The sequence below is a fragment of the Dermatophagoides pteronyssinus genome, unplaced genomic scaffold (genome assembly GCF_027571235.1).
Source record: "Dermatophagoides pteronyssinus isolate colony J.1.1.1.1 unplaced genomic scaffold, Derpt_VIB-CSIC_2022.12 sq0009, whole genome shotgun sequence".
Classification (NCBI taxonomy): Eukaryota; Metazoa; Arthropoda; class Arachnida; order Sarcoptiformes; family Pyroglyphidae; genus Dermatophagoides; species Dermatophagoides pteronyssinus.
The window spans coordinates 266584-294041 of NW_027461533.1; the positions used below are offsets into that span (position 1 = coordinate 266584).

Genomic DNA, 27458 nt, shown 5'->3' on the forward strand with positions numbered 1-27458 from the left:
TAATTCGAATCTTCGAATGTTTTTTTTATGTGTCAAATGATATTTATGGTGGTTTGATTTGGTTCGATTTGATTCGATCCAGTCGACAAAATATAGAAAAACCAGAAATCCAACCAGCTTTTTCTTCTTCTTCTTCTTCTTATCAATCAATTTGATGATGATGATAACCGAAATCAATAAATCTTGGTGATAATTGGTGCGATGATGGTCGGATGTGATGATAATCGAAGAAAAGAAAAAAATGTACATTCCATCGATTCGATTGAAATTCAAATCATAAACGCCCCCGCTCAATCAATCAATCCATCCATTATCTTTACCTTGGTGCAAAAAAATCATCGTAAAAAAATTTCGTCGAAAAACAGCAAAAATGACCTCTGTTTTCATTCATTCAAATAAAGAAGGAAAAAAAATTCATTGAACCATTTCATCATTTTTCATCCGTATGAATTATTGATGTTTTCATTGATGTTTTATTATTCATGGATTAATTATCAATCAAATATAAAATAACAGAATGAATGAATGAGATAGAGAGGGAAAAAAACAATAAAAATTCATTCATTCAAAAAAGACAAGAGAAAAATTACAAAATTTTTAAAAATTTACAAAAAGTGAAAAAAAAGCTAAGAAAAATTTTCTTGTTTTGTTTTTTTTTTACATTGAATATTGACCATCACATTGATTCATTGAAATATTAATTTAACAAAACCTAATTCAGCTTGTTGTAATGGTTGTGCACAGAATGGACACATTGCATGAAAACCATTTGTACCATGTGGTATTAATACTTTTGACCAATATCTTTTGAATACAGAAAAAAAAACATTGATTAATCAATTTTTTTCATTCTTTTTTCAACAGAAACTTACTTTACAGTTGATTCAGATGCCATATGACCACATGGATTGAATGCAAAATTTGGCATCAATGAACTAGTACAAAATGATGGTTCAATACCCATTGTTAATCGAACGATTGGTCCTGATTTGAAACACATTGGACATGTACGTGAATTTGAATGTTTATTTTGGCCCCAATCATGCAGTCCTTGTACATGACCACATTTAAGATAAACATATGGTTGTTTATCATCAGCTGAACCTAATGATATTGATTTACGTGGAATAACCAGCGTATTTAAACCAACTGGACATTGTGGCCTAGATGCATTTAATTGATCAATCATTTCTTCTAATAAACGTTTTGTTGGTGATCGATAAAGACCATCGGATGAACGCCACATTAATGTTGCACCACATAAATCAATTAATGTACCATCTTGTAAAACATTTGTTTCTTGTTCGATACGAATACCTTTTTGTGATGCTGATCTTGTTTCCCGTACTGAATATATTTCACCACAAACTGATACTTCACGCCATACAGCACCACTATTACCACCGTTATAACGTGATGATTTTTGTTCCAAATCATCATTATTATCATTTTGACAATCATTATTATTATTCCATTTATTATCTAAAAATGATTGTTTTGGATGCATAATCAATATACCATTAGTTGTAAGGCCATCAATTTCACCATTTGTTTGCCATTTGGTTGCTTTTTCACCAAGAAAAATATTTTTACTTGAATCAAATCCAGCGGCATAAATACGTGCACAATATGGTGGTCGTCGATCAACCAAAATACGACATGCAAATCTTGATATTGTACTTTGTTGTGCAACTTTTATCGACGGTTGTAATAATGATGAACCTGATGATGATGATGATGACATAATATTACCATTCTGTACAGATTGTAAACAACGATTTTGTAATTGTTGTTGTTGTAGCTGCATTTGTTGTTGTTGTTGTTCAAACATCAATGTATCGATAACAACAAAATCGATTGGACTTTCGGATGATCTTCCAATCTAAAAATTCAATGTTCATAACTGAGAAATTTTCATTCAAAAATTTGAAAAAAAAGAATTACCTGAAACATATCGGTATCATCATCATGTTGATATTCAACAATAATTGCCTGTGATCGTGATAATGTAAACGATATTGAATGTTGTTCTTTATCCTGTATTGCTTTTGATGTTTGTGGTTGTTTAACTGTATAATGTTTAGATTTTTTTATACCATTTGCACGTGAACGTCTTTGTAATTGATATTTACTACGTCTACGGCCTTTTTCACCTTGTGGTAAACAACCATTATATCTAAATTTGCAACAACCAAAATAGAAAAATGAAATTCAATTCAACAAAAAATCAAAAAAGAAAAAAAATCTTTACCCTAAAATCACAAGTTCACCATAAACAACAGGAATATTATTATCATCATCATTATCATCACCATGGTTATTATTAACACTTGTTGTTGGTTGTTGTTCCAGCAATTTAATTTCTTGATCTTTATTATCTACATGATCGAATGATGATGATTCATTTGATGATAATTTTATCATTCCATTCATTGATCCATTCATTATCGGTTCATCAATATTTTTATTATTTAAATTCGAATTATTATTATTATTATTATTATTTTCATTCATCATCATCATCATTATTGATGATTGTTGCTGTTGTTGTTGTGATGTTGGTGATTGTAACAAATCAATAGATGTTGTTGTTAATTCATTAAATGATCCATTCGATCCATTTGAATTATTACGTAATTGTCCTAGATATGGTATTGAATGACGATTTGGTGGTAATAGTGGTGGTGGTTGTTGTTGTGGTCCATTAGTTGATGATGATGATGATTGTGGCTGATGAATCATATTTTTAAAATTGAATTGAATCAAAGATCAAGCTGCCCAAAATTTGATGAAAAATCTTTGATTTTTTGAAACAAAAAAAAACATAAACAAAGAAAAAAAAATGAAGTAAATTTCCAAGAAATTTTCCCAGAAATTTTCACTCAAAAAACATTCGAAATTGAAATGGAAAAACATTCGATTCTTGACTTTTGATAAGTGCGTGTTGGATCACAAATAATGGATCAAACCAAAAAACCAAACAAATCAAACTTTTTTTCACTGATAAACAAATGTGTTTATATAAACAAAACAAAAAAAAAAATCTGGTAGAGTCTATTTTCAAACCCAATCTTTTTTTTTTTGTTTTGTTTTTGTTTATCTTTTTTTTCTTTTCATTCATTTAGATTCTCATCATTCAAATCATTATTGGATCCACTATCTTGGAGAAACGCATGCAATATAATCATCATCATCATCATCATATAATGTCAGCTGCTTTTGATTATTAGAAAAACAACATTTACACTGTGTGCTCGACGATGATATACCAACCATATAATCAAAAAAAAAAAGGAGAAAAAAAAAAAGAAAAAGAAATACGCCGCAAACAGCTGCATAGATGCAGTCATTGAGAACAAGCAAGCAAGCAAGAAAAAAAAATCGAGATTTTCTTCTTTCTTTCGAAATTCGTCTTTTTTTCTCTGCCTCTGTATTCAATTTTCTTCGTTTATCATAATTTGTCGTCATTTGTGGTTTGGTTGGTTGATTGCAAGATAAAAAAACAAACATTTGCGCAATTCACTTCATTTATAACTGATTACCGCTAGTTTTTTTTTCGTTCGTTTAGGTTAGGTCAGGTTGATTGACTTCATGTGGGTATTTTTTTAAATTTATTGGTTCGGGATTTGTTTTTTTAATTTTTTTTATTATAAAAAAAAATAATTATCTTTTTCAGGGTTGATTGACCAGATTATCTTATCTTATTTTAATTAATTAATTAGCCACATTTGTTGTTGATAATTGTTGTTGTTGTTGATGTCGTAAAATTCTTGAATCATATGATAATAATAATTTTTTCACTCGGCTATTTACTGTTTGTAATATAGAATTTATTAATGTTAATCGTCGTTTCAAACCCAATAATCGACGACTTTTTGTTTCAATATCAATGGAAAGATCATCACCATCACCAATGTTACCGCCATCGTTACCACCAGATTGAAACATTCGTTTCGGATAGATAAACACCGATTGATTATCATTGTTTGATTTTTTTCGATCATCATCATCATTTTGATTATTATCGTTACTGGATGAATTGGATTTAATTTGATCCAATATTGATAATAAACATGAAAGTTCATCATTTAATAGTTGCTGTGATTGTTTAACAGCCATTATTTGTTCATCCAATTTCAATATGAATGGTTGTAATGTTGAAAATAATTCATTCATATTTTGTTCGATTATTTTTTCTGGTTTCGGGTCATCATTTCGATTTGTTTCGTTTTGACTTGCCGTTTGATCATCATCTTGATGTTTTGATGATTCAATTTCATTTTGATCGTTTGTCGCCATCGAAGCCGTTTCATCAGGATTGATCGAAATTTCTTCAGACATAATTCAAAGGGGGAATTTTTCGTTTTTTTCAAATTTCAAAAAATTTTTCGAATATTTTTTCGGGATCAAAAAAAAATGATTCGATCGATTTTCCACCCTGCAAAAAAATGTGTCCGTTCATATACAATGTGTATGTTTGGGAAATTTCACGTTGTTTACATTTTTTTTTGTCTTGAACTTTTGTGTATTTTCTTCAAAAAAATTTATCATTTAAAGATTAAAGTTTAAAGTAAAAAAAATTAGCAAAAATGAGTTTTTTCGGTAATCCAACACCTGGAACATCAACATCATTGTTTGCTACACAAAATCCAATCGGTTCATCAACAATGTTCAATGTTCCCGGGTCGAATTCACAATCAACACCATTTGGATCATCATCAATCGTACAACAAACTGGTGTTCATAATCCAAATAAAGATATTGAAGTATCATCATCACCTGATGATTCTATTGCTGGTTTAGCATTTTCACCACCAACATTGCCACAAAATTTTTTAATTTCCGGATCATGGGATAATCAAATTCGTTGTTGGGAAATTATCGGTACTACTAATGCATGGCAAACTATTCCAAAAGCACAACAATCACATGCTGGTCCTGTTTTGGATGTTCGTTTTAGTGATGTAAGTTTTGAGTTTTAAAATGAAATTTTTTTTTTCAAAACTTTTTTTCAAAACTAAAATTTCAGGATGGTACAAAAGTATTTTCAGCATCAGCCGATAAAACAGTAAAAATGTGGGACCTTGCTTCGAATCAACAGATACAAGTTGCACAACATGATCAACCCGTTAAAACATGTCATTTTATAAAGGCACCAAATTATACTTGTTTGATGACAACAAGTTTTGATAAAACAATCAAGGTTAGTGTTTATTTCAATCAATGTTTTTTTTCCTGACCGTTTTTTCCATTTTAGCTTTGGGATCTACGTCAAGCCCAACCAGCAATGACCGTACAATTGAATGATAAAGTTTTCTGTGCTGATGTTCATTATCCAATGGCCGTTGTATCGTTAGCTAATCGTGCTATTCTAGTTTATTCATTGGAAAATGGTTTACAACAATTTAAACAAATAGAATCACCACTAAAATATCAACATCGTTGTGTATCGATTTTTACCGATAAAGATAAATCAAATAATCCACCAACTGGTTTTGCTGTTGGTAGTGTTGAAGGTCGTGTTGCTATTCAATATTTGAATCCAGCAAATCCTAAAGATAATTTTACATTTAAATGTCATCGTTCAAATGGAACGAATACAAATTTTCAAGATGTTTTTATTGTACATGATATTGCTTTTCATCCACAACATGGTACATTAGCTACTGTTGGTTCGGATGGCCGTTATTCATTTTGGGATAAAGATGCACGTACAAAATTGAAAACATCCGAACAAGTTGAACAACCAATAACACGTTGTGCATTTTCAGCAAGGGGTGAAATTTTCGCTTATTCAGTTAGTTATGATTGGTCAAAAGGACATGAATATTTTAATCCACAGAAAAAAAATTATATTTTTTTACATGGTTGTTTTGAAGAATTGCGACCAAGGAAAAAGAATTGATTTCAACCAGCCAGCCACCAAACCTACTTTTTTTCATATCGTCCATATCGTTGTTGTTTAACTCCCCTTTAACAACCATTTATTCCAAATTTTTTTTTCTATCCCTTTTTGTTCATTTTTGATTTGATAAATAAAAAATAAACGATTTTTTCAACAAAAAAAATTTTAATTGATTTTTCTTTGAAGGGGAAAAAATTGCTTCAATCAAAAAATGAATGGTGGTGGTTAGTGGCCTAAGGGGGTTAATTCACAAAACAATTTGGATTATTCAATCTCATTTTCATAATCAATATTAAACTATGATAATAAATTACCAAACCAAATATAACTAGTATATGAAATAATTGATGTGAATTAAACCATAAACTAAATATTGTTATATTTGGATAAATAGATTCAGGTAATTTAAATATATAGATTAATGAACCAGTTAAAAATGTTATTCCTTGTATAAATATTAATAAATGTGCACGATGATCTAGCGATAATAATGAACGATCATTATTCATTTCTCTTGATATCCAATGTATTGCTGGAACAAAAACAAGAAAACCATGTGCCATAAACATTAATGTACGATAATGATGATAACGTGGATTACAGAATGGATCATAAATACAAAACATAACACATATTATTGTACAGATTATAGTAAAACTTATATACCATATTTGTAATAATGGTGAATTATAAAAACCATAATGTATCCATGGTATAAATGAACAACCGATCAATATTGTAATACCACAATAATCCAATCTAAATTGATGATGTTGATTTTTTGGTCAACAGAGGGAGATTAGAGATGATCAGAGAATTGGTAAATAAAAAAATCATTCAAATTTATACTTACTTGGCAAATAATTTATTCAATTTCAATGAATGACTTGAAAATAAATGATACAATGTTGATTGAAATAGGCAAACAAAAACACCGAAAAAAAATACACAAAGATAAAAAAAATCCACTCTAGACATTGATCTGGTGTCCGGTGGATTACGACAAACATGTTGAAATAGAAAATAAAACATTATAGCACCACCCATATGTGTCCAAATATTACCCGTTTCATTATGTATTAAAAATAATGAACGAATTGTTTGCCATGATGATAATGTTATTGGACGATAACCGGCAAATATAATACGATTATGTGTACAACACCATGATGGCATTTCAGAAATACTACGCAGAATATGTACATCTGTACAAGTATTACATGCTTCAATTGTTTGACTAAATTCTTCATCATCATCAATATTTTTCTTTCGTCGTTGTTGTCGTGATTTTCGTTGTATTTTTTTCTTTGAATTTTTTGACTTTTTACCCATTTTACGTAACGTATTAATTAAAAAAAATTAGTTAAAAAAATGATAAAATCTTAAAAAACTTTAAACTTTATGTTTATAAAAATTCTCACATAACAATATGATTAATTTAATTTGAAAAAACAAATGGAACAATATTTATTTAATTTTACAACAAAAAAAATATTTAAAAAAAATAAAATAAAATCATTTACAATAGAGTTTTTTATTGTGAATTTTTTGTTTGTTTGTATAACACAGAATTTCGTAATTGGTCGATTTAATTTTATTATCGTTGTAATATACATCACTATGATGATGATGGCGTTGTCGTTGTTGTTGATGATGATGTCGATGAATTACAGCAAAGTGATGAAAATATTTCAATAAGATTATCAAGACCAAATAGATAGCCATCTTCATGATTACCTAATGTCCATTGATCACGATGATTAATATTTATATCATCGGGCAGTGGATATGTTTTAGCAAAATCAATCATCCAAATATTTGCATGTTGTTGATCATGTACTAATAATAAACTTGAACCAATCATCTGTATAGTGAAACGAAAAAAAAGAATTGATCCAAATTTTGTTAATTCAAAAACAAAACAAAAAAAAAAATTCAACAACTAACCTCATGTGTTTGAAAAAATTTTGATTGTTCAAGTTGTTTTCGAATAAATTTAAGTTTTTCCAAATAGGTAATCTTTGTTAGTCGAATCAAATTGATAAAAATTGAATTTAATCGAAAAAGTTTTTCAAAAAAAAATCTACTTACCAGATATTCATGTTTATCACCAACAAATTCTAATATAGCCGAACGAACTGATTCGATTGATTTAGTACGTTTAAAATCTTTAACAGTTGCTGTTGTTGTTTTCAGTCGATGATGATTATCACCCGATTTCATACCATCGATACGAAATCCAAGTGTCGATGTTGATGATATTGTTTCACGCCAAACCATATAACGTGGTTTTGTTATTGCTTTTTGTTCTTTTTCTTCATTGCTTGGTTCTTCCGGATCGATAGCCACCATTTTTTCATACATATCTTTACGTAATCTTGGTTTTTCATTAGCTTTGACTAGTTCTTCTTCTAGATATGTTCTTATACCCATTTTTATATCCATTACCGAAGGATTAACAAATGTTGCTAATAGATCTTCTAATTCTAGATAAGCTAAAGAAGAAAAATAGTTTAAAAAAGGATGTTTAAAAACAAACGAAACAAAACCAAAACTTACTTTCACCATTAACAATTCGTACATTTTTAAATTCAGGTACCAGTACAGATAATTGTGGATCGGACATTAATTTTTGAAAACAATCAATTTCATTTCCACATAATTTTTTCATTATTGTTCCCTGTATTTGACCGGCAACAAAATTACCTGATTAAAAAAATTAAATTAAATTAACATCAAACACAGACACAAAGACAGACTAAAGCAAAGAGAGAGAGAGAGAGAGAGAGAGAGAGAGAGAGAGAGAGAGAGAGAGAGAGAGAGAGAGAAAAAAAACAAACAAACCTTGATGACCGGCTAATTGTATCCATGGATATTTTTTTCGTTTATATGTCTGTATGAATGGTGATGTAACCAATGATCGTACTTTTCTCCATTTTGAACTCTGTATAAATTAAAAAAATTAAATTAAATTAAAAATTTTCAATTAAAAATCCAATAACAAACAATCCATTGAATAGTTTGAATTAGTGATGATGAATTCGATAATAACAAAAACATTGATGAATCTAATTTCAGTAATTTCCAATTTAACCAAAAACAAAACAAAACAAAAAAGTTTTCTTGTCTTCACACACACCCTATACTAAACGTATGATTTGACTATATGATTATTTGGTCATTTGAAATTCGAAAAAAAAATCCAGTTTCTCTTGTTGATTATTAAGAGAAAAAAAATAGGTCAAATTATTTTCAACCTCGAAATAAACAAGTTAAGAGAAAAAATATTGACCTTTTGATGATGAAGATGAAGATGATGATGATGATGTTCATGAGAATTTGATTCTTCTTTTGTTTGATTAACATCATCATCATCATCATCATCACCCGATGATCCAGTTGTTGATGATGTTGATGATGAAAGTGATGAAAATATATTCATTGATGAAAATGAATCAATAGATGTATCAGAATCGAAAAAAACATTATCATCACCACTATCATTATTGTTTAAATGATAATTATAACCATTCTTATAATGATCATCATCATTATTATTATTATTATTATCAGCCATATCTGATGATAATTTCATTTAATTAATTGAAAAAAACGGTAACAATTGAAAAAAAACAAAATGGTTGAAAATGGAGAAAAGAAAACCAAAACCAAAACCAAAAAACACTTGTTGCTCAATTAGTAAAGATACAACACACTATATCATCATCATCATCATTATCAGCATCATTTGAGATGTTGTCATCCGGCTTCTTTTTTTTTCTTTCTTTGAATAAGATTAATTAATTAAGATTTTTTTCCTTTCTTGGATTTAAATCAATTGAATTAAATCAAATTTTGATTGAAAACAACAAAATAAATTAAATTAGTGTATATATCTCTATCATTGTTGTTTTTGTTTTTCTTCCCAATCAACTGCTATGTTTATGTCAATAAAAAACAAAAATTAAACGTTTTGTGATTTTTTTTTCATTTTCACTGTCTAGTTCCTCTCCCACTCTCTCTCGATGTTTTTTCCTTAGTCTTCTTCTTCTTCTTTTTCGTTTTCCTATACCATCACAATTGCAATTACAGCCGTATCATCATCATCATGGTTACTTGATTTGTAGTATATCTTGTATTTTTGGTTATTTTGAAAAAAAATATAGAGATAATTTTTGTGTATACAGAGAATCATCAATACTAACCAAAGTTTGCTTTTTGAGAAAAAAAAATTTGTACTTTTTTTTTGCAATGGAAAAATAATAATAATGATGCTCGCGTATACCACAAGGGTTGTGTGGTTAGTTGATTGATTGATTGATTGATCAAATGATCGATCGGTTAGTTTAGTTTAGTCAAATAATGGTTAGTATCATTAATGGTTACAAGCCAGCAACCAACATAGTGGTATACAAAACAAAAAAAAAAAGAATCAACCATATCGATATCGAAAAATCCCATTCAAATATTTCCATTCAACAAAAAAAACAACAATCTCCTCATTATAAAGCGCGAAAAATTAAATTTGAATTTGTGAGAAAAAAAGGTACTTTTTTAAGAAAAAGAAAAATGCTAAGGAAACAAAAACATAACCTGTTTTGTTTTTGGTTGTTTTCAATGTCTTTTTTTCAATTTTGTTAGTTTTTGCGAATAAAAATTTTTATCCAACAACAACAACAACAACAAACATTCAAATGCAACAACAACAACAAAAAAACAAGATTATCAAAGGGATGTTGTGTTGAATCGAATCTATTTATTATATAAACACAAGAATCAAAAACAAACCAAACCAAACCAAAAAAAACAAATCCTGAAAAAATCACAAAACTCAGGAAATGATAATAATGTCAAACCAAATCGAAATTAAAAAAATCGATAAATTTCATTTGATTTGATTGATTGAATATCTTGTTAAATCGATTCGTTTTGTTTGTTTGTTTGTTGACTTTTTTGGTGACATCCGTTAATATTATATAAATTATGTATGTGGCATAATAATAATACAAAAAATAGCGGATTTTTTTTTAAATTTTATTCATCATCATCGTGATGATGATGATAATTGAAAATTCTTATTATTCTGATTAAGGAAATGCAGAAAAAAAGTAAAGAATTTTCCCCATTTTTTTGTTTTGTTTTGTTTAATTGAAAACCTTCAACCTTCAACGACGATATTTCACAAAGGCGTCATCATCATTATCATAATTTTTTTTTATTCAATTTAAAAATCATCATCATCATTATTATCAAAAATTATCATTATCTTTTCATCTAAGTGTGTTTATTCATTTATTCATTCATTCAATTTACAATTGACGTCATCATCATCATCATAATTCAAGATCGATTCAATCAATCAATCAATCGTGATAATCAATTGTGTGTGAGAAATACATAAAAAAAATATAACCAATGAAAGAAACCAATGAAAAAAAGATTTCCTTTTTTTTCAATCATCATCAGATGTTGAATTTAAATGAGAAAAAATAAATAAATGAATTCGACTTACTTTTTTTGCCATTGTTTTTGTTTCCGATTGTTGTTTTGATGATGATGATGATGAATGAAAGACATCAGAATCATAATCAATATAATAATAATCATCATAATCATCATCACCCATCGATGATGATAATGATGATGTTGATGAATATAATGATGATGATGAACAACAACCAAATAATGAATCATGTCTATTATTATTATTATTATTATTATCATTCGATGATTCATAACCATTTTCACCTGAATCTGAATCAAATTGTATAATAGAATGTATAATATTATCCATTGTTGAATGATCACTAATAATAACACTTGGTGGTGGTTGTTGTTGTTGTTGAGATTGTATAATTGACGGCAAATGATTATCAATATTTTCGGTGGATATCATCATTGTTTTAGAATTATATACGGTGGTTGTTGTTGTCGTCGATGATAAAGAATTTGTTACTGTTGTTGTAATTGGTGAAGAAAATATCTGTGGCTGCATAATATCAATATTTGGTTGATGATCATGATGATGTAATGTTGATGATAATGATTTTCTTTGTACATGATGACAATGATAATGACTAGAATCAAATAATGATGATGATGATGATTTTTGTTGTTTATTTAAATTAATTAATTTTATCGATTGTTGTTGTTGTTGTTGTTGATTCAATTTATTATTCAATGAATTTAAAATTGTTATTGGCCATGATGCACGACGTAATTCATCAAATGATTGTTGTTGTTGTTGCTTATGTTGTTGATTTTGTTGATGCTCATGTTGTTGATGTTGTTGTTGTTGTTGTTTTTTTGATTTTAATTTAGATTTTTGTTGAAAAATTGATTTAGCTTGATGACAAATTGTCTGAATTATTGATGATGATGATGATGACGATGGTAATGATGACGATAATGTTGTTTCAAACATTGAATCAATATTTAAATCAGATGATGATGATGATAATAATGATGTTTGTTTTAATCTTTTTTCAATACAATTTTTATCTAATTCATCATCATTGTTGTTGTTGTCATCGTTATTTTTATTGTTGTTGTTGTTGTTGTTGTTATTATCACTATTAATCCTACTATTCATAACTACATTAGCTAATAATAATGATGCGGCGGCAGCGGATGATGATACGGTTGTTACTTTTGTTGTTGTTGTTGTTGTTGTTTTGGTTGTTGACAATGATAATGGTAAACATAATAATAAAGCCATTTGATTGATAAAAAAATTACAATCGATGCGAGTGAAAATTAGATAAGAAGATGCTTAAAATTCTTCTTCTTTTTTTTTGTTTCACAATGTTAAAAAATGTTTTTTTTCGAGTAGAATTCACATCAAAATGATCAAATGTTTTTTTTTAAGAAAAAAATTGATTGATTGATTTGACCGCAATCGGATCGATACGATTATCGGATCGTTGTCATAACAACTAACTAACTAACTAACTAAACGAAGACAAAAAAAAATGAAAGTTTTTTCATGGATTAAACGCGCGCGCAACGATGATTACGATGATGATGATGATGATGATAATGCATCTACTACCAACATCACACCATACTGATGATGACGTTTGAACAAAGCTACCACCACTAAAAGCAAAAGCAAAAAAGATCAATTTTGACAATTTTTACTAATGAATATAATACATACAAACATTTGAAAACATCAAAAACACAGTCGACGTATATATGATCATCATTATCAAGGGGAATGTGATTCTATACTGCAGTAATTATATCCACACCAAACAACAAAATTGAAATGAAAAAAAACACCATGATAGTGACGTTTGAAACGTTTTTTTTCTCTTTTCAATGTTTTGTAACAAAATGAACAAACAAGAAAAAACAAACAAACAAATTTTGCTTGTTTTGACAAGCATCCATTCGGTTGAATTATTCGAATAATAAAAGATTCGAATCGAATCCGAAAAGATAAAAATAGAATCGATACAATCGATATATGTCTATCGATAGTCACTGATTCGAACATTCGAAATTAATCATTCGAATGATTCGAATGATAATGATGACGCAAATTTTTTTTTTTTGGCTACAAGGACAAGGAAAAACATGGATGATAATTAATTGATGAAAAAATGATATTTTTTTTCTAAAACAAAATTTCCATTTATTTCAAGAAAACAAAAAAAAACGTCTCAAGTTATAAATATTTTTCCCAGCAAAAAAAAATCAAAGATTTTTTTTAGCCGAAAAATACTTGAAAAACTAAACTCAGGTACAAACAGGTGGCCACCATTATCATCATCACTTGTTGTTACCATCATTCATCATACTTGTTGCATTGATAAAAATAGCAACAACAACAACAACAACAACACTAATCATAAGTATAGCATCCTTTATTTATTTATTTATTTATAATTTTTTTCTCAATTTCAAAACAGAAACAATTTCCAAACATACAAATTTTGATCAAATGTTTGACGTCATTATCATTGAAATGATGATCAACAACAATAATGATTGAAAATTGAATTGAACACAATAATAACAACAACGAGAAGAAAAAAAATCGGATTGATTGAAATTTTTTTTTTTTTGAAGAAAAAAAAACAACAAGGAAATGTGGTGGGGAAACAATTTTTTTTTTCATTTGTTAATCAAAAAAATACAGTGTGTTACCACCACCATCAATACAACAACCGGATAATAATGCCTTTAGCATAAAATCTCTAATGATAATGATGTTGTCTGTTTGTGTTCTGTGTGTGAACGTGACCAGATGAACGTTTCTATTTTAAAGATTAAAACTAAAATGAATGAATCAATGATACATGAATTTTTCAAGTTGACATTGGGCATTTTTAAAAAAAAAAAAAAAAAAAAGAAAACGACGCCAAACGAAACGAAACAACCAAACCTGGTTTATTTAACCTGACCAGGTAGGAATTAATAAATCGATTTTTTTTTTAATTTTGCAAAAAAAAAATTACTTATTTTTTATTTTTTTGTTCAAAAATTTTTTTCTTTATAGCATTTAATCGTGATTGTTTAATTTGTTGTTCCATATCTGTTGTTGTTTTCATCATTTGCATAGTTGTCGTCGTCTGCTGCTGCTGCTGTTTGAAATTATCCGATTTTTGTTGTTGTTGTTGCTGTTTGGATGATGATGATGATGATGATAAGGCAAGTTTCTTTGAAATTTCCGTACAAAAAATTGAATCTAATAATTTTTCATCATTATCATTACAGTCATTTTCTTTCAACATTTTTGATATGATTGAATTATCTAAACAATGATTATAATGATAAAAACATTCTAATGAACAAAATTGCCATAATGAACCACGCATTTTACAGAATTTTTCCAAACATTTAAAACATTTTTCAATGATGATATCACGTTCAAATCTAGTATCACATGTATATTTTCGATATCGAATTGGTAATGGATGAAACATTGATATTGATTTAAATTTTTGTTGAAAACATTTTATCGTACAATAATGTTCAATTTTCATTGATGAAAGTGATGATTTAGTTGTTGATTTATCATCATCATCATCATCAAATTTCATAATACCAATCATATCTGAATGTGATTTTGTAATCAATTTACATTGTTGGCATTGAACATTAAATTGATAATCACGACGAAATTTTCGATAACATTTTGATGAACAAATTGGATACAATGACCATAAACAACGAATTAAATAATAACGATATTGATCATCATATTGACTGTGATCAACCGAGATACGACCAAAACAAACTGAACAATCCAAATGATTTTGTCGAGCTAAATGTTGTAGTTGTTGTTTAAAATATAATAATTTACAATATTTTGTACAAAATGATAAATTTTTTTCATCAAAAAATTGATCATCAAGATATGAAATATCTGTTGATAATTCTTGTTGACATGTTGTACATTTTGGTGGACGTTTTACAGATTTTCCACTAAATATCCTTACACGGATATCATTTTGATGTTTATGACATAAATTCAATGTAACGATTTGATCATTTTCGTATTTCATTCGAATGGATTTTATCGTATCACCTAATTCTTCATGTAATTCTTGTTGACATATATAACATCTTCGATTTCGTTGTAAATATTGTTGATAATGATCATTATTATGAAATATTTCCAAATAATCATGACCAATATCATCAGGATGATACATTGTAAATGAATATGACGATAATTTCCAATCTAATGGTAAATCATTTAATCCAGTTGTTTCAGGATTTGATTGACGATAACAATAAGTACAACGACCATTATTACGTACATTCATTGATAAACATTGAATGGAACAAAAATCTTTAAATTGAAATTGAAAAAATTGTCGCTGCGTTTGTCCAAAACGATAATAATAACGACATGAATAACATTTGAAAATGAAACGATATTTTTTCGGAACAATTTTCGGTGGTTGATCATTATGGACACCCAATATTTGATATTGAAAATCTTCTAGCGACATGGCTGATTTCAGGAATGGATCAAGATTGAGAGCACGAAAATGATTAGAAGTTTTAGCCGAATCTAATGATTCAATCATTGAATCAAATTGATCATCAAAAATTTGATTTTGTTCTTCATCGTCGACGAGAAAATCTTCTTTGGATTCTTCAGAATCTTCTGATTGAGCATTCGAATGATGTTCAGTTTGCAAAGCAAATAATGCCTGTTGATATTTATCAATAAATTTCGCCCGGTTAATTTTTGCCGATCCATATGCTGTTTGAAGAATTTTCGGACCAATTCGACGAAAAAATGTTAACAATTCGGGTTTGCGATCAAAATCTTCAAACATTTCTACGATTGATTCATTTTTTGATCGATGAATAAAACGAAAATAATTTGGATTTATTGATGTTAGGCTAAAACCAGTTGGTATTTTAAGATGATCGAACAAGATTTTCGTGATTCTTGATGATGAATCTTTTTTACCATTTTCATCGAATTTATCTTCCGAAAAGATTTCTTTCAACCATTTTTCTCGAATAATTTTTTTCGAATTTATTCCAATTTCAGCCACAGTCAAAGAAGATTCGGAGATTTTTTGTTTTCGTAATTTTTCCAACGATAACGATTCTTTTAAACGTTCGAATAATAATTGAAATTCATAATGCGGGCAATATTCATCGTCATCTTTATCGTCGATTTTTTCCTGATCATCAGTATTGATTGTAGCCAAATCTGAACGGCAATCATTTTCATTTTCGGTTGTAAACAAATCAATTTCGTTACCAATTACCAAGCCATAATCATTTGATGATGGTGATGGATATTTGAATTTTTTTCGATACGATGAACCATTATCATCACCACCGCGAATTGTCGATGATCGTTGACGGTTTTTAGATTTTATCATTTTTGTTTTTTCTAATTTTGAAAATTTCAATTTTTTTCAAGAAATAAAAAAAACCGAACGCTCTCCGAAAAAAAAAAAATGGAATTTTTCCGATTTATACGTTGCAAGTAGCGGTGAAAATATGCAAAAACATTCGAAAATCCAATTTATACGCGATATTTATCATCAACATGGTCTTCTCATGAAGATTTCTTGTCAAAATTTTGAAAAATCAACAACAACAACGAAAAAATGGACGAAATAAAAATTCCATCGGATAATAATTTTGATCAAAAAACAGCCCGTTTACTTGTCGAAAATTATGCAACATTAATTGTTGATCAATTTCCTGAAGGATCTGAATTTGGTATCGATCTTTTTATTAATTATACAGGGAAAAATTTTCTTGGATTAAAAATGATACCACCGGGTTTACATTTCGTACATTTTAGTTTGGTTAATAATCAAACTCGGTCGGTTGCACCAAGAATTGGTTTCTTTCATTATTTTCAATCGAAAGAATTTTATTCTGTTCGCTGGAATTCACAACAAGAAGATATTGATTTTAATGTACATTCCGATGAACAACGAAAAAGATTTCAGGAAAATTTCAATCAAGGTTACCTTGATAATCAACTTGGTAAGTTGGTTTTCGAAATTTTGAATTTCAAAAAAAAAAAAAAAAATTCATAATTTTCTTCCATAACAAAGGTGCATATCAATTTGATTCATATCAAACATGGGTTACATTAACTGATTTTATTACTGAATCATTATTTTTGAAAATGAATCCTGAATGTGGTAAAATTTATTCAGCTTCAAATTTAGTTTATAAAACTTTGAATACCACTGCCACTACCACCGATACTGCTAATTCTGAATCGATTGAATCAAAAAATCATCGTCATTGTCCGGTTGATCATCAAGGTTTGCCGGATATGATTATATCACCGGAATGTGCCATCAGATTTCCATCTGCACCATTACCGAAACATTTCCTTTATCCGGAAGGATCTAGACCAACGGAAATTACCGAACATTCATTAGATTCATCATATACATTGGAATTTCTTATCCGTGAAAAACATCAAACAAATCAATTTGATTTATTTGGTGAATTACAATTTGCATTCATCGTATTTCTTTTTGGTCATCAATATGAATCATTTGAACATTGGGAACAATTAATTCGTGTAATATGTTCATGTCGAAAAGCATTGATTGAAAAATTGGAATTTTTTCTTACATTCATTCGAGTATTATATTTTGAATTGAAACAAATTGATCAACAAATATTTGCCGATATTGTTACTAATGAAAATCGTATTTATTATTCATTGCAAACATTTTTCCTTAATATTCATTCAATGAAAAATATGATACAACCGAATCTTTTGGAAAGAGTGGAAAATTTTCGAAAATTTCTTTCCAAAACATTACGATGGAATTTTGGTAAACAAAACAACAATCAAGAAGACCTGCAGGATGATGATGATGAAAATATTCCTGAAGATGAAAAACCAGTCGTTGTTTTGATGTAGGAGAAAATTTTCCAAAATGGAAGAAAAAAATTGAAGAAAATTGAAAAAACTGAAAACCAAACAAAAGAAAACGGTAAGTAAATAACTTTACTCCCGAGAATATTATATGTGTAATTTTTTGCAATGTTTTGTTGTTTTCCTTTGATCATTAATCTCTCTCTTTGCTTTTGAATTTTCTTTTTTCTTTTATATAGAGAGAGAAACTTTTTCTGTAGAAACAAAAAAAATGATAAATGATGGACGTTATCAGAAAAATGTTTTTCGTTGTTGTTCCAAAAAAGTTAGCCCAGAAACAACAACAGCAAAAAAAGAAAATTACCTTATGAGACCCACTATATGGGAAATACATTTTTTTTTGTTATAATAAAGAAAAATGTTTCTCGACAACAACAACGAAACAACAAAACATCCACCATGTCAAAAGAGATGAAACCAAAATAAAAACACACAGTGGTCTTCAAACTTTCCTCGATAGAGGTTTGTTCAGGAGAAAAACGAAACGGAAATCCACAAAAAAATAAACCCAAAAATGGCAAACTATGGTTAAAATCTATGATTTATATGTACATGGCTCACTGATTTGACTTTCTATTGTTTCATTCTATCATCATCATCATTTTATCTTCATTTATTCCGCTCTATAACAAAAACAACAACAACCAAACCAAATGGAATGGAAAAAAAAACATCACAATTTGTATTTTTGTGTAAAAATTTACATACAACCAAAAAAAAAAAAAACGTCAGAATCCCAGGCAAAAAAAAAATATATTAACATTTAAATTATATAATAATCATGCCAGCAACAACAACAACAATCACTTCGTTTTTTTTGGTTACTTTTTTTTATTCAAGTAAAAAAATATACATTTTTTTTGGATGAGTTTATGGCAGGCGTAAATTATTGTTATATAATCACACCACAATATAACACTGTGTGGGTGGAAATACAGAATCTTAACCATTAACTTTCATTCTGTCTCCTCTCTCTCTTTCGGGCTATACAGTTTCTGTTCCTATACAGAACATTGATGCTTTCTTTTTTTTGGATGCTTGGTTGAGTTGAGAGTTGGTGCCTTTTACCAACCCGAAACTCGAGACCAAAATTTTGGGATTTTTTTTTTTTTTTTTTTTTTTGGTTCAAAAGGCGGTGACATACATATCATTTGATGATGTTAATGATTTGCGCATTATAAAAAAAAGCCAAGAATTTTTTTCCGTTTGACTACAATCATCATCACATTATACAATGAATCCATAGCATCGAACAGAATCCAAATCTTTTCCGTCAGGAGAAAATTTATTCCTGAAACAACAACAACAATAACATCATCCAGGGAACCAATATCATCATCATCATCCATTGCAAACAATGAATATAGAAATTAATTTTTTTCCCAAATGAAAATAGGAAAAAAGAAAAGAAAAGAACTGGGTATATAGTCACGTGTATAGTTTTTTGTCGACCAGTTTTGCGAGTTTTTTCTTCTTCTTCTTCTTCCAATGTGAATATTGTTGTTTTATTTTTTCTTCTTTGGTTTTTCGGTTTCAAATTCTGTTCATGCATCAATTCATTTCAGAATGGTTTCAATAAGAAATTTGGATTTGAAAAAGAAGAATTCCTATCCAATTCAAATCAACAGAATTTGAAATGAATCTTGATTCTTCTTTGAAAGTTTTCCAAAATTTTCATTGTTCAATTTTTGTTGTCTCATTTTTTTCGATCAAATTTTTGTTTGTTTATTTCGCTGTGCGCAGACATTATATCGACGGGTTCCTTCCATCCGTCCAACACATCACATTACATCCATCCAACCAACCATTCAATCACCTTTCCATCATCATCATTTATTCATTCATTTTGATACAATACCCGACAAAAAAAAGTGATGATTACCCCAGAAAAAAAAACAATCTATATAATCGACCACACACACCAACAAACAAACAATCAAAGAGACATTTTTCTTTTTTCTTCTGGTTTGACAATAATACATCTTTTTGCAAATGTTCTTCATGATTGATATTATCATCGTTTGAATGGTGTTAATGTATGGTGTGTGAATGAATAAATTCATTGTTGTTGTTGTTGTTGTTGATGGACAAAATACGTGCAATGAATTCCACAAGATATGAAAGAATTTCAACACCAAAAATGTTGAAATTTTTAAGTTTTTAAATGGAAGGAAAAAAAACGATTTTGATTTCATTTTGCATTTGATATTTGGATTTCAATTTTGAACGATGGCTGGATCATCATCATCATCAATGACATCGACTGTTTCGACGATGCCGAAAAAATTTCCTATCAATCCATCCATGTTTTTATCAATAATAATCATTACGATTAATCATCTTCATTATGTTAATTGTTTATTACCAAATGTTGTCAAAATAGGTGGCCTATTTGAAAATGGTGATGAATTAGTTGAAATGGCATTTCGTGATGCAATAATACGAATAAATTCTGATGAAACATTATTACCACAAACACGTATTGAACCAATTATTGAACGTTTAGAACCCTGTGATAGTTTTCAAGCTTCCAAACGTGGTAAGAATTTTGTTTGTTTGTTTGTTTTTGTTGAAATCTGAAAACAGAAAAACAAAAAATTAAATTTTTCTTTTTTTTTGAAAACAAAAAACTTATCTTTTAGTTTGTAGCCTATTAAGGCAAGGTGTTGCAACAATATTTGGACCACAATCAGTTGAAACAACCGCTCATGTACAATCAACATGCGATGTTTTACATATGCCACATATGGAAACAACACAATGGAATTTTAAATTTGATGATCCACCATTTCATCATTCGGTTAATCTTTATCCACATCCAATCGGTTTGGGTAATGCATTTCGTGATTTAATTACATTAAAAAATTGGAAAAGTTTTGCCATTCTTTATGAAGAAAATGAAGCATTAGTACGAATGCAAGAAATATTAAAAGATCCATCATTAAATGAAAAACGTATTGTCGTCAGGCAATTTCCATCGGATGAATATCGTACAACATTTAAAGAATTACATAAACTAGCCATACGTAATATAATTGTTGATGTACCACATGAACATATATTAACTGTATTAAAACATGCTCAACAAGTTGATATGTTATCAGCTTATCATAATTATTTTTTCATATCATTAGATGTACATACTGTTGATTTAGAAGAATTTCAATATAGTGGCCTAAATATATCAGGTTTTAGTTTAGTTGATTTATCATCAAAAGAGGTAACACAAATTGTTCATAAATTTCAACAATCCCAACAACAACAACAACAATCACAAGATGGTATTATTGGTACTGATGATTCAAATACACGTTATCATTGGAATCCAATGGATACAAATACAAATAATAATATGATGATGGCAAATGTTGGACATAATCATCATAATCATCAAACAGTTGTTGATAATACAATTTTTCGAATGGTATCATCGAATAATTTTACAGTAAGTTTTTTTTGGACAAAATTGATGATTCGAAATTATCATTCATTCGAATAATTCGATTCTATATCTACCCAATCTGATCAAATTCGATCAATATAGACGGAAGTTGCTCTTGTTTATGATGCTGTTCGATTATTTGCTCAAACATTATATGAAATTGATAAAAATGGACAACATTTTCAACAACCGGATGATATTTCATGTGAAAATGAAAAAATCTGGAAATTCGGTACAGTTATGTCAAATTATATGCGTAATGTATGTGTTTTGTTTGTTTTTCTTTGCATAAAATTAAAGTTGAACTTTGATTTTTTCGTTTTCGCCCCCCCCCAAAAGATCCAAATGGACGGTATAACTGGACCGATAAAATTTGATTCAACCGGATCTCGTTCAGAATTTAAGCTACAATTATTAGAATTAACTAGAGAAGGTTTGAAACATGTTGGTGATTGGCAACCAGATGAAAAAATTACCTTTATGAGTAATTATACAAAAGCAATGACTGAAATTTATCGTGAATCCTTAAGGAATAAGACATTGACTATTGTTACTATTGCGGTATGTTTCGATTTTGTAAGAATCTTTTAATCTTGAAATTTGTTTATTTTCAATCAAAACAGGGTGAACCATATTGTATGGAAGTGGATGATTCAGAAAACCGTACCGGTAATGATCGTTTTGAAGGTTATTCAGTTGATTTGATTAAAGAAATTGCCGATTTATTGGAATTTAAATATCAAATAAAATTAGTTGAAGATGGTGTTTATGGTAAACGTAATGAAAGAGGTGAATGGAATGGTATGATTAAGGAATTAATTGAAGGTGTAAGTTTTTTCATGTTTTTGTTTACCTGGAAATCTTTCATAATTTTCTTTCGATTGAAATCTTTTTTGCAGAAAGCAGATATGGCTATTGCCGATCTAACAATCACATATGAACGTGAAGCTGCTGTTGATTTTACAATGCCATTCATGTCACTGGGTATCGGTATCCTATATAAACGACAGAAAAAAGAACCACCAACATTATTTTCATTCATGTCACCATTAGCTATGGATGTTTGGGTTTATTTGATGACATCATTTCTTGGTGTAACATTATTTTTATTTTTTGTTGCACGTTTTTCACCATATGAATGGGTTAATCCACATCCATGTAACAAAGATCCTGTTGAATTGAAAAATAATTTTTCAATGAAAAATACCTTATGGTTTACAATTGGTTGTTTAATGCAACAAGGTTGCGATATTATGCCACGTTCATTATCAACACGTGTTTTGGCTGCAAGTTGGTGGTTTTTCATTCTAATACTTGTTTCATCATATACTGCTAATTTAGCTGCCTTTTTAACTGTCGAACGTATGGTTAATCCAATCGAATCGGCTGAAGATTTATCAAAACAAACAAAAATTCCATATGGTTGCCTTAAATCCGGTTCAACTGAAGCATTTTTTCGTAGTTCAAATTTTTCTACTTATGCACGAATGTGGTCATTTATGGAATCATATCGACCATCAGTGTTTGTTGAATCAAATAAAAAAGGTGTTGATCGTGTTGAAAAAGGAAACTATGCTTTCCTGATGGAATCAACAACAATCGAATATATTGTTGAACGTAAATGTGATCTATTCCAGGTTGGTTCATTATTAGATTCAAAAGGTTATGGTATTGCAACACCACCTGATTCACCATATCGTTCAATTGTATCGGATGCTATTCTAAAACTTCAAGAAGAAGGTAAATTGCTGATGTTAAAAAATCGTTGGTGGTCAGGCAAAGGAAAATGTGGTGGCCAAAAAGAGACGCAAAAAGTTTCCGTTTCTGCATCGGAATTAGGTTTGGCTAATGTTGGTGGTGTATTTGTTGTACTGGCTGCCGGTTCTATTATTGCCATTATTATTTGTATCGGAGAATTTATCTGGAAAATGGGAAATATTCCACGTTCAGAAAGGGTAAGTTTTTCGGTTTTCGGAAAACTTTTTTTTTCATTTCTCTTTCTGTAAATTTTTTCTACCAGGAACATATCGGTATTGAATTATTACGTGAAATAAAATATGTTATATGTTGTTATGGTAATACCAGACCAATACGTAAAGTTTATGATTGGGATCCATCACGTAGTTTAATTATTGAACCAACATTAATTGGTGGTGTACATAATATTGCAGGTAGCGGTGGTTCAGGTGGTGTTAATAATCTTGGTATTTCACATCCAGGCCTACAACAACAACGACAATATAGTTATCCAGTTGGTGGTGGTGATGATGAAAAAAATGATTATCATCTTTTTGGAACAAAATGACAATCCTAGTTGTCGAAAACAAACCAAAAAAGAAAAAAATTAATTTTAGAAACTCAAACTTTCTTCCCTTTCACTCTTTTTACCATACCATGTCTCTATGCACATAACATCATGACAAGTTACAAAAAAAAAAAAAGAAAACCACTTTAGAATCAAATTCAAAATTCGAAACAAACATTTGAAAAAAAAGGCCTTGGAAATTTCAAATTTTATCATCATCATTAATAATGAAAAAAACGCCATTCTCTCTCTTGATAGTCCAGTCTATAGTTTGTGATTAGTTTTTTTTTTTGCTGTAGAATTATTATTAATTAATTAATCATTTTGTTATTTATTTCATTTACCATTTCATCATTTTTTTCGTTGTTGTTGTTGTTCAATAAGTTCATAATGTTGATTGAATAAAATCGGAAAAATTGACAAAAAACATTCGAAATGATGAAAAACGTTCGATTTTTTTTGGGGTATAGGGTGTTATTTTCCACAGCATCAAAATTTGGCAAAAATTCATCATTTGATGATGATCATTCGATGATTGTTGATTATTTGATGGTAGGGATTGTTGGTTAGTGGTTTGTAAAAAATAAAATCCCGAAAAAATGTTTGTAAAAATTTCATTTTTACTAATATCGATTATTATAATCGAACCGGTAATTTCTGTGTCACGTTATTCACGAATGGATTTTCAACCATTAATAATTCGACGACGATTAATATGGCGTAAACAAATTCAATTTGAAGATCCAAAAAATTGGCAACCAAATCAACCATCATGTGAAAAAGATCGGGTGGTTTTGCCGGAAAATTACGTCATCTTTTTAAATCGACGATTATTAATTCAAGAACTTGTAATTTTAATGATTTTTGTAAAATTCTTGATTTTTTAAAAATTTCTTTTTTTTTCCCCAAGATTCTACCGGAAAATGGTGAATTAATCATTGCCAAAGATGGTGGTGGTATTGTTGAATTTTCTACCGATCATGATTATGATCAGGATGAAGATCAAAAATGTAAAACAACCGAAACACTGTATTTTCAACCATCCCAAGAATATCAACAAACAAATTCATGGTTTAATCCGGATAATTGGCATGTTACATTTGATTTATCATCATCATCATCGATGTCGACAATGTCCGGTTATCAGATATCAACATTTGCAACATTTCATTATCAACAATCTTCGTCTTCGTCAAGAATGATAATACCCGATTCGGAACGTATACCATGTCGATCGGATTTCATAACATTTCCAACAAATGGTACATGGAAAGTTAAAATAGGATCGAATAGTAAATTAATACCCACATTCGAATCAATGATAATTGGTGAAAATTTTCAAATATTCAATACGGATAAATTAAGAAAATTTTTACAATCATTTTCAGGACAAATGTTGTTTGAAATACAAGGTTATAATCATATGGAAATTCAACAATCAAATTGTCAATCAAATTCAATCGAATGTTATTGTGGTAATGATCAACCAAAAGTAATGAAAGAAATATGTCAAAATCGTCCAAAATGTTTACCATCGAAATGTTTGGATCCAATACAGGCACCGGGATTTTGTTGTCCAATTTGTGCAACAAGTATATTGATTCGGATGAATAAAAATCGAAAGAATCAACCGCAATCACAACAATTTGTTTATCAATCGATTGCTCAACATTTAGAACGGCTATATCAACAGCAACAAGAATCATCGAAAATATTCTTGTCGAATATTAATCTTTACATACATTGGTTATATGATAATCGAATTCAAATCATAATATCACCAATGGTGGATATCCTGATTCGAAAACAATCAAATCCATTAATCCAATCAGATCAAAATGGTCGACAAATTATGGAAAAATTATCCATGGATAAAACATTATCCCGATTGATATCGATTGAATATCGATCAAGTCAAAATTGGATACAAGATTCTAGTCTATTCAATCGATCAACATTTATTCTATTATTGATCTTTATATTGATTTTATTGATTGGTTTTTTTATTACGGTTATTTATAATTATCATCATCATCATCATCATAATGATCATCAATCATCATTTACATTTGTTCGATTTAGAACGGTTGCCAGTGATGTTGAAATGGAATTTGATAATCCTGGACTTTCGGATTGTCCATCTGGATCATTGCACCGATCACCACTCGGACAACAACAATCACCATTATTTTCAACCGAGAAAATTGTTCCAAATTTTCAATATTTAATGAAAAAAATGACAAATTGGACAACAACAATACGACAACAACAACAACCATCATCGATACGTTTACGTTCACAATTCTCACGTGATGATGATAAACACGATGATAATGATGGTGATGATGATCGAAAACATCAAACAGAATTTGAAAATCCAATATTTAAACTTAATACAGATTCTACTATTTCTACTTCTTCTACTTCAACGAATATTTCTCATCATCATCATCAAATCAACGACAGTACATCAATGTAAACGAAATGAGAATTACAGCAACATCAACGGCAGCAGCAGAAACAGAAACAGAAATTAATCTCCTAAAACAAGGTAAGCGAAAGAAAATACAGAATTACAGAATTATCTTTTCATTTTCTATTTTCTCGCCCAAAAACAGAATCAAACCGGAAAAAACACACAAAATTCAAGGCTTTTTATTCGGAATGTAGAGAGAGAGAGAGAGAAAGATGAAATTAAGCAAAACTTTCATTCAGATAAAATTTTTATATAGAGTGCAACAAAGACGACAACGAATAAATTTTTCATCATCATCATCATCATCAAACATTTTTTTTTCTTCGTTTGGAGTATCACCATGCAGAAAATCATTAAAGCTTGTAATTCGAATTCGAAAAATTGTTATGAATGAATGAAAAACCGTGCCACCATCATCACCACTACCTACTATCAATGTTACTAATCTGTTCAAGGTTTTTGTTTCATTCGAGGATTTGACAAAAAAAAAAATTCTATACAAGTTTGTTTGGCGAAATTCTGTTGAGCAAAATCCCTCCCTGAAAAAATAATGTCAACAATTTTTTCTTCTTGGGTTTCGATGAATGAAACTCTGAAAAAAAACTATATATTTTTTTTTCTTCGATTCGATTCGATGTGTGTAAAAAAGTAGTAGTAGTAGTAAAAATCAATCGCAAAATTGGGTCAAATTTCTTTTCTTTTCTTCATCATCTTGTTCAAGATTCGATTTCTACACATCCTATCCGATTCGATTCGATCCGATCCGATCGAATCGTAAAATTAATTAAAAATATCATTATTTATTTTATTTTGTAAAATAAAGAAAACTGGAAAAAACAAACAAAAAATTTTATAGCTTTTCCTAAAATAAAATCAAAAATCAAAAGAAAAATTTTCGAAAACTATTTCAACCAAACAATACTTTCAAGGTCT

At 29.0% G+C, this 27458-nt stretch overlaps 9 protein-coding genes and 1 long non-coding RNA gene across 11 annotated transcripts; 4 read left to right on the plus strand and 6 right to left on the minus strand.

Moving 5' to 3' along the window:
- Positions 1 to 450: 450 nt before the first annotated feature.
- On the minus strand, positions 451 to 3262 carry Pli (E3 ubiquitin-protein ligase pellino). 2 transcript variants are annotated; one of them, XM_075821218.1, is made up of 5 exons: positions 3246 to 3262; positions 2252 to 2797; positions 1945 to 2176; positions 873 to 1882; positions 451 to 804 (listed from the first exon to the last, which is right to left on the minus strand). In XM_075821218.1, the coding sequence occupies exons 2-5, from the start codon at positions 2740 to 2742 to the stop codon at positions 687 to 689; spliced, it is 1851 nt and encodes a 616-aa protein (XP_075677333.1). In that variant the 5' UTR covers positions 2743 to 2797; positions 3246 to 3262; the 3' UTR covers positions 451 to 686. The 2 variants fall into 2 exon arrangements, with proteins under 2 accessions (XP_075677333.1, XP_027203146.2); XM_027347345.2 differs by lacking the exon at positions 3246 to 3262 and having other exon boundaries at positions 2252 to 3211.
- A 326-nt stretch (positions 3263 to 3588) lies between these two features.
- LOC113797048 (uncharacterized) lies at positions 3589 to 4454 on the minus strand. Its single transcript, XM_027347362.2, has one exon. It carries the CDS (start codon positions 4339 to 4341, stop codon positions 3715 to 3717), a length of 627 nt encoding a protein of 208 aa, XP_027203163.2. The 5' UTR covers positions 4342 to 4454; the 3' UTR covers positions 3589 to 3714.
- Positions 4455 to 4496: 42 nt separating this feature from the next.
- On the plus strand, positions 4497 to 7285 carry Rae1 (ribonucleic acid export 1). The gene is made up of 3 exons (XM_027347359.2): positions 4497 to 4964; positions 5030 to 5203; positions 5258 to 7285. The coding sequence occupies exons 1-3, from the start codon at positions 4590 to 4592 to the stop codon at positions 5903 to 5905; spliced, it is 1197 nt and encodes a 398-aa protein (XP_027203160.1). The 5' UTR covers positions 4497 to 4589; the 3' UTR covers positions 5906 to 7285.
- Positions 6051 to 7237, minus strand: LOC113797047 (adiponectin receptor protein-like). The gene is made up of 2 exons (XM_027347361.2): positions 6759 to 7237; positions 6051 to 6664 (listed from the first exon to the last, which is right to left on the minus strand). Exons 1-2 carry the CDS (start codon positions 7235 to 7237, stop codon positions 6148 to 6150), a joined length of 996 nt encoding a protein of 331 aa, XP_027203162.2. The 3' UTR covers positions 6051 to 6147.
- Positions 7286 to 7420: 135 nt separating the features above from the next.
- Positions 7421 to 13166, minus strand: LOC113797046 (uncharacterized). Its single transcript, XM_075821217.1, has 7 exons — positions 13065 to 13166; positions 11418 to 13003; positions 8750 to 8849; positions 8465 to 8611; positions 7997 to 8400; positions 7853 to 7924; positions 7421 to 7769 (listed from the first exon to the last, which is right to left on the minus strand). Exons 2-7 carry the CDS (start codon positions 12621 to 12623, stop codon positions 7524 to 7526), a joined length of 2175 nt encoding a protein of 724 aa, XP_075677332.1. The 5' UTR covers positions 12624 to 13003; positions 13065 to 13166; the 3' UTR covers positions 7421 to 7523.
- A 1081-nt stretch (positions 13167 to 14247) lies between these two features.
- Positions 14248 to 16767, minus strand: LOC142645288 (uncharacterized). The gene has a single exon (XM_075821216.1). It carries the CDS (start codon positions 16765 to 16767, stop codon positions 14371 to 14373), a length of 2397 nt encoding a protein of 798 aa, XP_075677331.1. The 3' UTR covers positions 14248 to 14370.
- A 203-nt stretch (positions 16768 to 16970) lies between these two features.
- On the plus strand, positions 16971 to 19115 carry LOC113797044 (protein AAR2 homolog). Its single transcript, XM_027347357.2, has 3 exons — positions 16971 to 17386; positions 17458 to 18360; positions 18482 to 19115. Exons 1-2 carry the CDS (start codon positions 16999 to 17001, stop codon positions 18285 to 18287), a joined length of 1218 nt encoding a protein of 405 aa, XP_027203158.2. The 5' UTR covers positions 16971 to 16998; the 3' UTR covers positions 18288 to 18360; positions 18482 to 19115.
- A 1018-nt stretch (positions 19116 to 20133) lies between these two features.
- Positions 20134 to 24330, minus strand: LOC142645290 (uncharacterized). Its single transcript, XR_012846433.1, has 3 exons — positions 24138 to 24330; positions 22598 to 24054; positions 20134 to 22336 (listed from the first exon to the last, which is right to left on the minus strand). It is a non-coding gene; the product is annotated as an uncharacterized LOC142645290 (long non-coding RNA).
- Positions 20384 to 24058, plus strand: LOC113797041 (glutamate receptor ionotropic, kainate 2-like). Its single transcript, XM_027347354.2, has 7 exons — positions 20384 to 20841; positions 20945 to 21747; positions 21847 to 22005; positions 22084 to 22305; positions 22368 to 22571; positions 22644 to 23699; positions 23765 to 24058. The coding sequence occupies exons 1-7, from the start codon at positions 20532 to 20534 to the stop codon at positions 24047 to 24049; spliced, it is 3039 nt and encodes a 1012-aa protein (XP_027203155.2). The 5' UTR covers positions 20384 to 20531; the 3' UTR covers positions 24050 to 24058.
- A 222-nt stretch (positions 24331 to 24552) lies between the features above and the next one.
- On the plus strand, positions 24553 to 27346 carry Amnionless (amnion associated transmembrane protein). The gene is made up of 3 exons (XM_075821219.1): positions 24553 to 24897; positions 24960 to 26600; positions 26668 to 27346. Exons 1-2 carry the CDS (start codon positions 24649 to 24651, stop codon positions 26526 to 26528), a joined length of 1818 nt encoding a protein of 605 aa, XP_075677334.1. The 5' UTR covers positions 24553 to 24648; the 3' UTR covers positions 26529 to 26600; positions 26668 to 27346.
- The last annotated feature ends 112 nt before the right edge of the window (positions 27347 to 27458 follow it).

Bases quoted from the DNA above. Each gene is read 5' to 3' on its own strand.
- Rae1 (XM_027347359.2), top strand. From the start codon at position 4,590: ATGAGTTTTTTCGGTAATCCAACACCTGGAACATCAACATCATTGTTT. The intron at 4,965-5,029 runs GTAAGTTTTGAG...CTAAAATTTCAG, and splicing joins TGGATGTTCGTTTTAGTGAT to GATGGTACAAAAGTATTTTC. The intron at 5,204-5,257 runs GTTAGTGTTTAT...TTTCCATTTTAG, and splicing joins GTTTTGATAAAACAATCAAG to CTTTGGGATCTACGTCAAGC.
- Pli (XM_075821218.1), bottom strand. From the start codon at position 2,742: ATGATTCATCAGCCACAATCATCATCATCATCAACTAATGGACCACAA. The intron at 1,883-1,944 runs GTAATTCTTTTT...TTGAATTTTTAG, and splicing joins ATGATACCGATATGTTTCAG to ATTGGAAGATCATCCGAAAG. The intron at 805-872 runs GTAAGTTTCTGT...TGTATTCAAAAG, and splicing joins GCATCTGAATCAACTGTAAA to ATATTGGTCAAAAGTATTAA.
- LOC113797047 (XM_027347361.2), bottom strand. From the start codon at position 7,237: ATGGGTAAAAAGTCAAAAAATTCAAAGAAAAAAATACAACGAAAATCA. The intron at 6,665-6,758 runs GTAAGTATAAAT...TCATCAATTTAG, and splicing joins TTGAATAAATTATTTGCCAA to ATTGGATTATTGTGGTATTA.
- LOC113797044 (XM_027347357.2), top strand. From the start codon at position 16,999: ATGGACGAAATAAAAATTCCATCGGATAATAATTTTGATCAAAAAACA. The intron at 17,387-17,457 runs GTAAGTTGGTTT...TCCATAACAAAG, and splicing joins TTACCTTGATAATCAACTTG to GTGCATATCAATTTGATTCA.
- Amnionless (XM_075821219.1), top strand. From the start codon at position 24,649: ATGTTTGTAAAAATTTCATTTTTACTAATATCGATTATTATAATCGAA. The intron at 24,898-24,959 runs GTAATTTTAATG...TTTTTCCCCAAG, and splicing joins GATTATTAATTCAAGAACTT to ATTCTACCGGAAAATGGTGA.
- LOC113797046 (XM_075821217.1), bottom strand. From the start codon at position 12,623: ATGGCTTTATTATTATGTTTACCATTATCATTGTCAACAACCAAAACA. The intron at 8,401-8,464 runs GTAAGTTTTGGT...TTTCTTCTTTAG, and splicing joins ACGAATTGTTAATGGTGAAA to CTTATCTAGAATTAGAAGAT. The intron at 7,770-7,852 runs GTTAGTTGTTGA...TTCACTATACAG, and splicing joins AATTTTTTCAAACACATGAG to ATGATTGGTTCAAGTTTATT.
- LOC142645288 (XM_075821216.1), bottom strand. From the start codon at position 16,767: ATGATAAAATCTAAAAACCGTCAACGATCATCGACAATTCGCGGTGGT.
- LOC113797041 (XM_027347354.2), top strand. From the start codon at position 20,532: ATGGCTGGATCATCATCATCATCAATGACATCGACTGTTTCGACGATG. The intron at 21,748-21,846 runs GTAAGTTTTTTT...CGATCAATATAG, and splicing joins TATCATCGAATAATTTTACA to ACGGAAGTTGCTCTTGTTTA. The intron at 22,306-22,367 runs GTATGTTTCGAT...CAATCAAAACAG, and splicing joins TGACTATTGTTACTATTGCG to GGTGAACCATATTGTATGGA.
- LOC113797048 (XM_027347362.2), bottom strand. From the start codon at position 4,341: ATGTCTGAAGAAATTTCGATCAATCCTGATGAAACGGCTTCGATGGCG.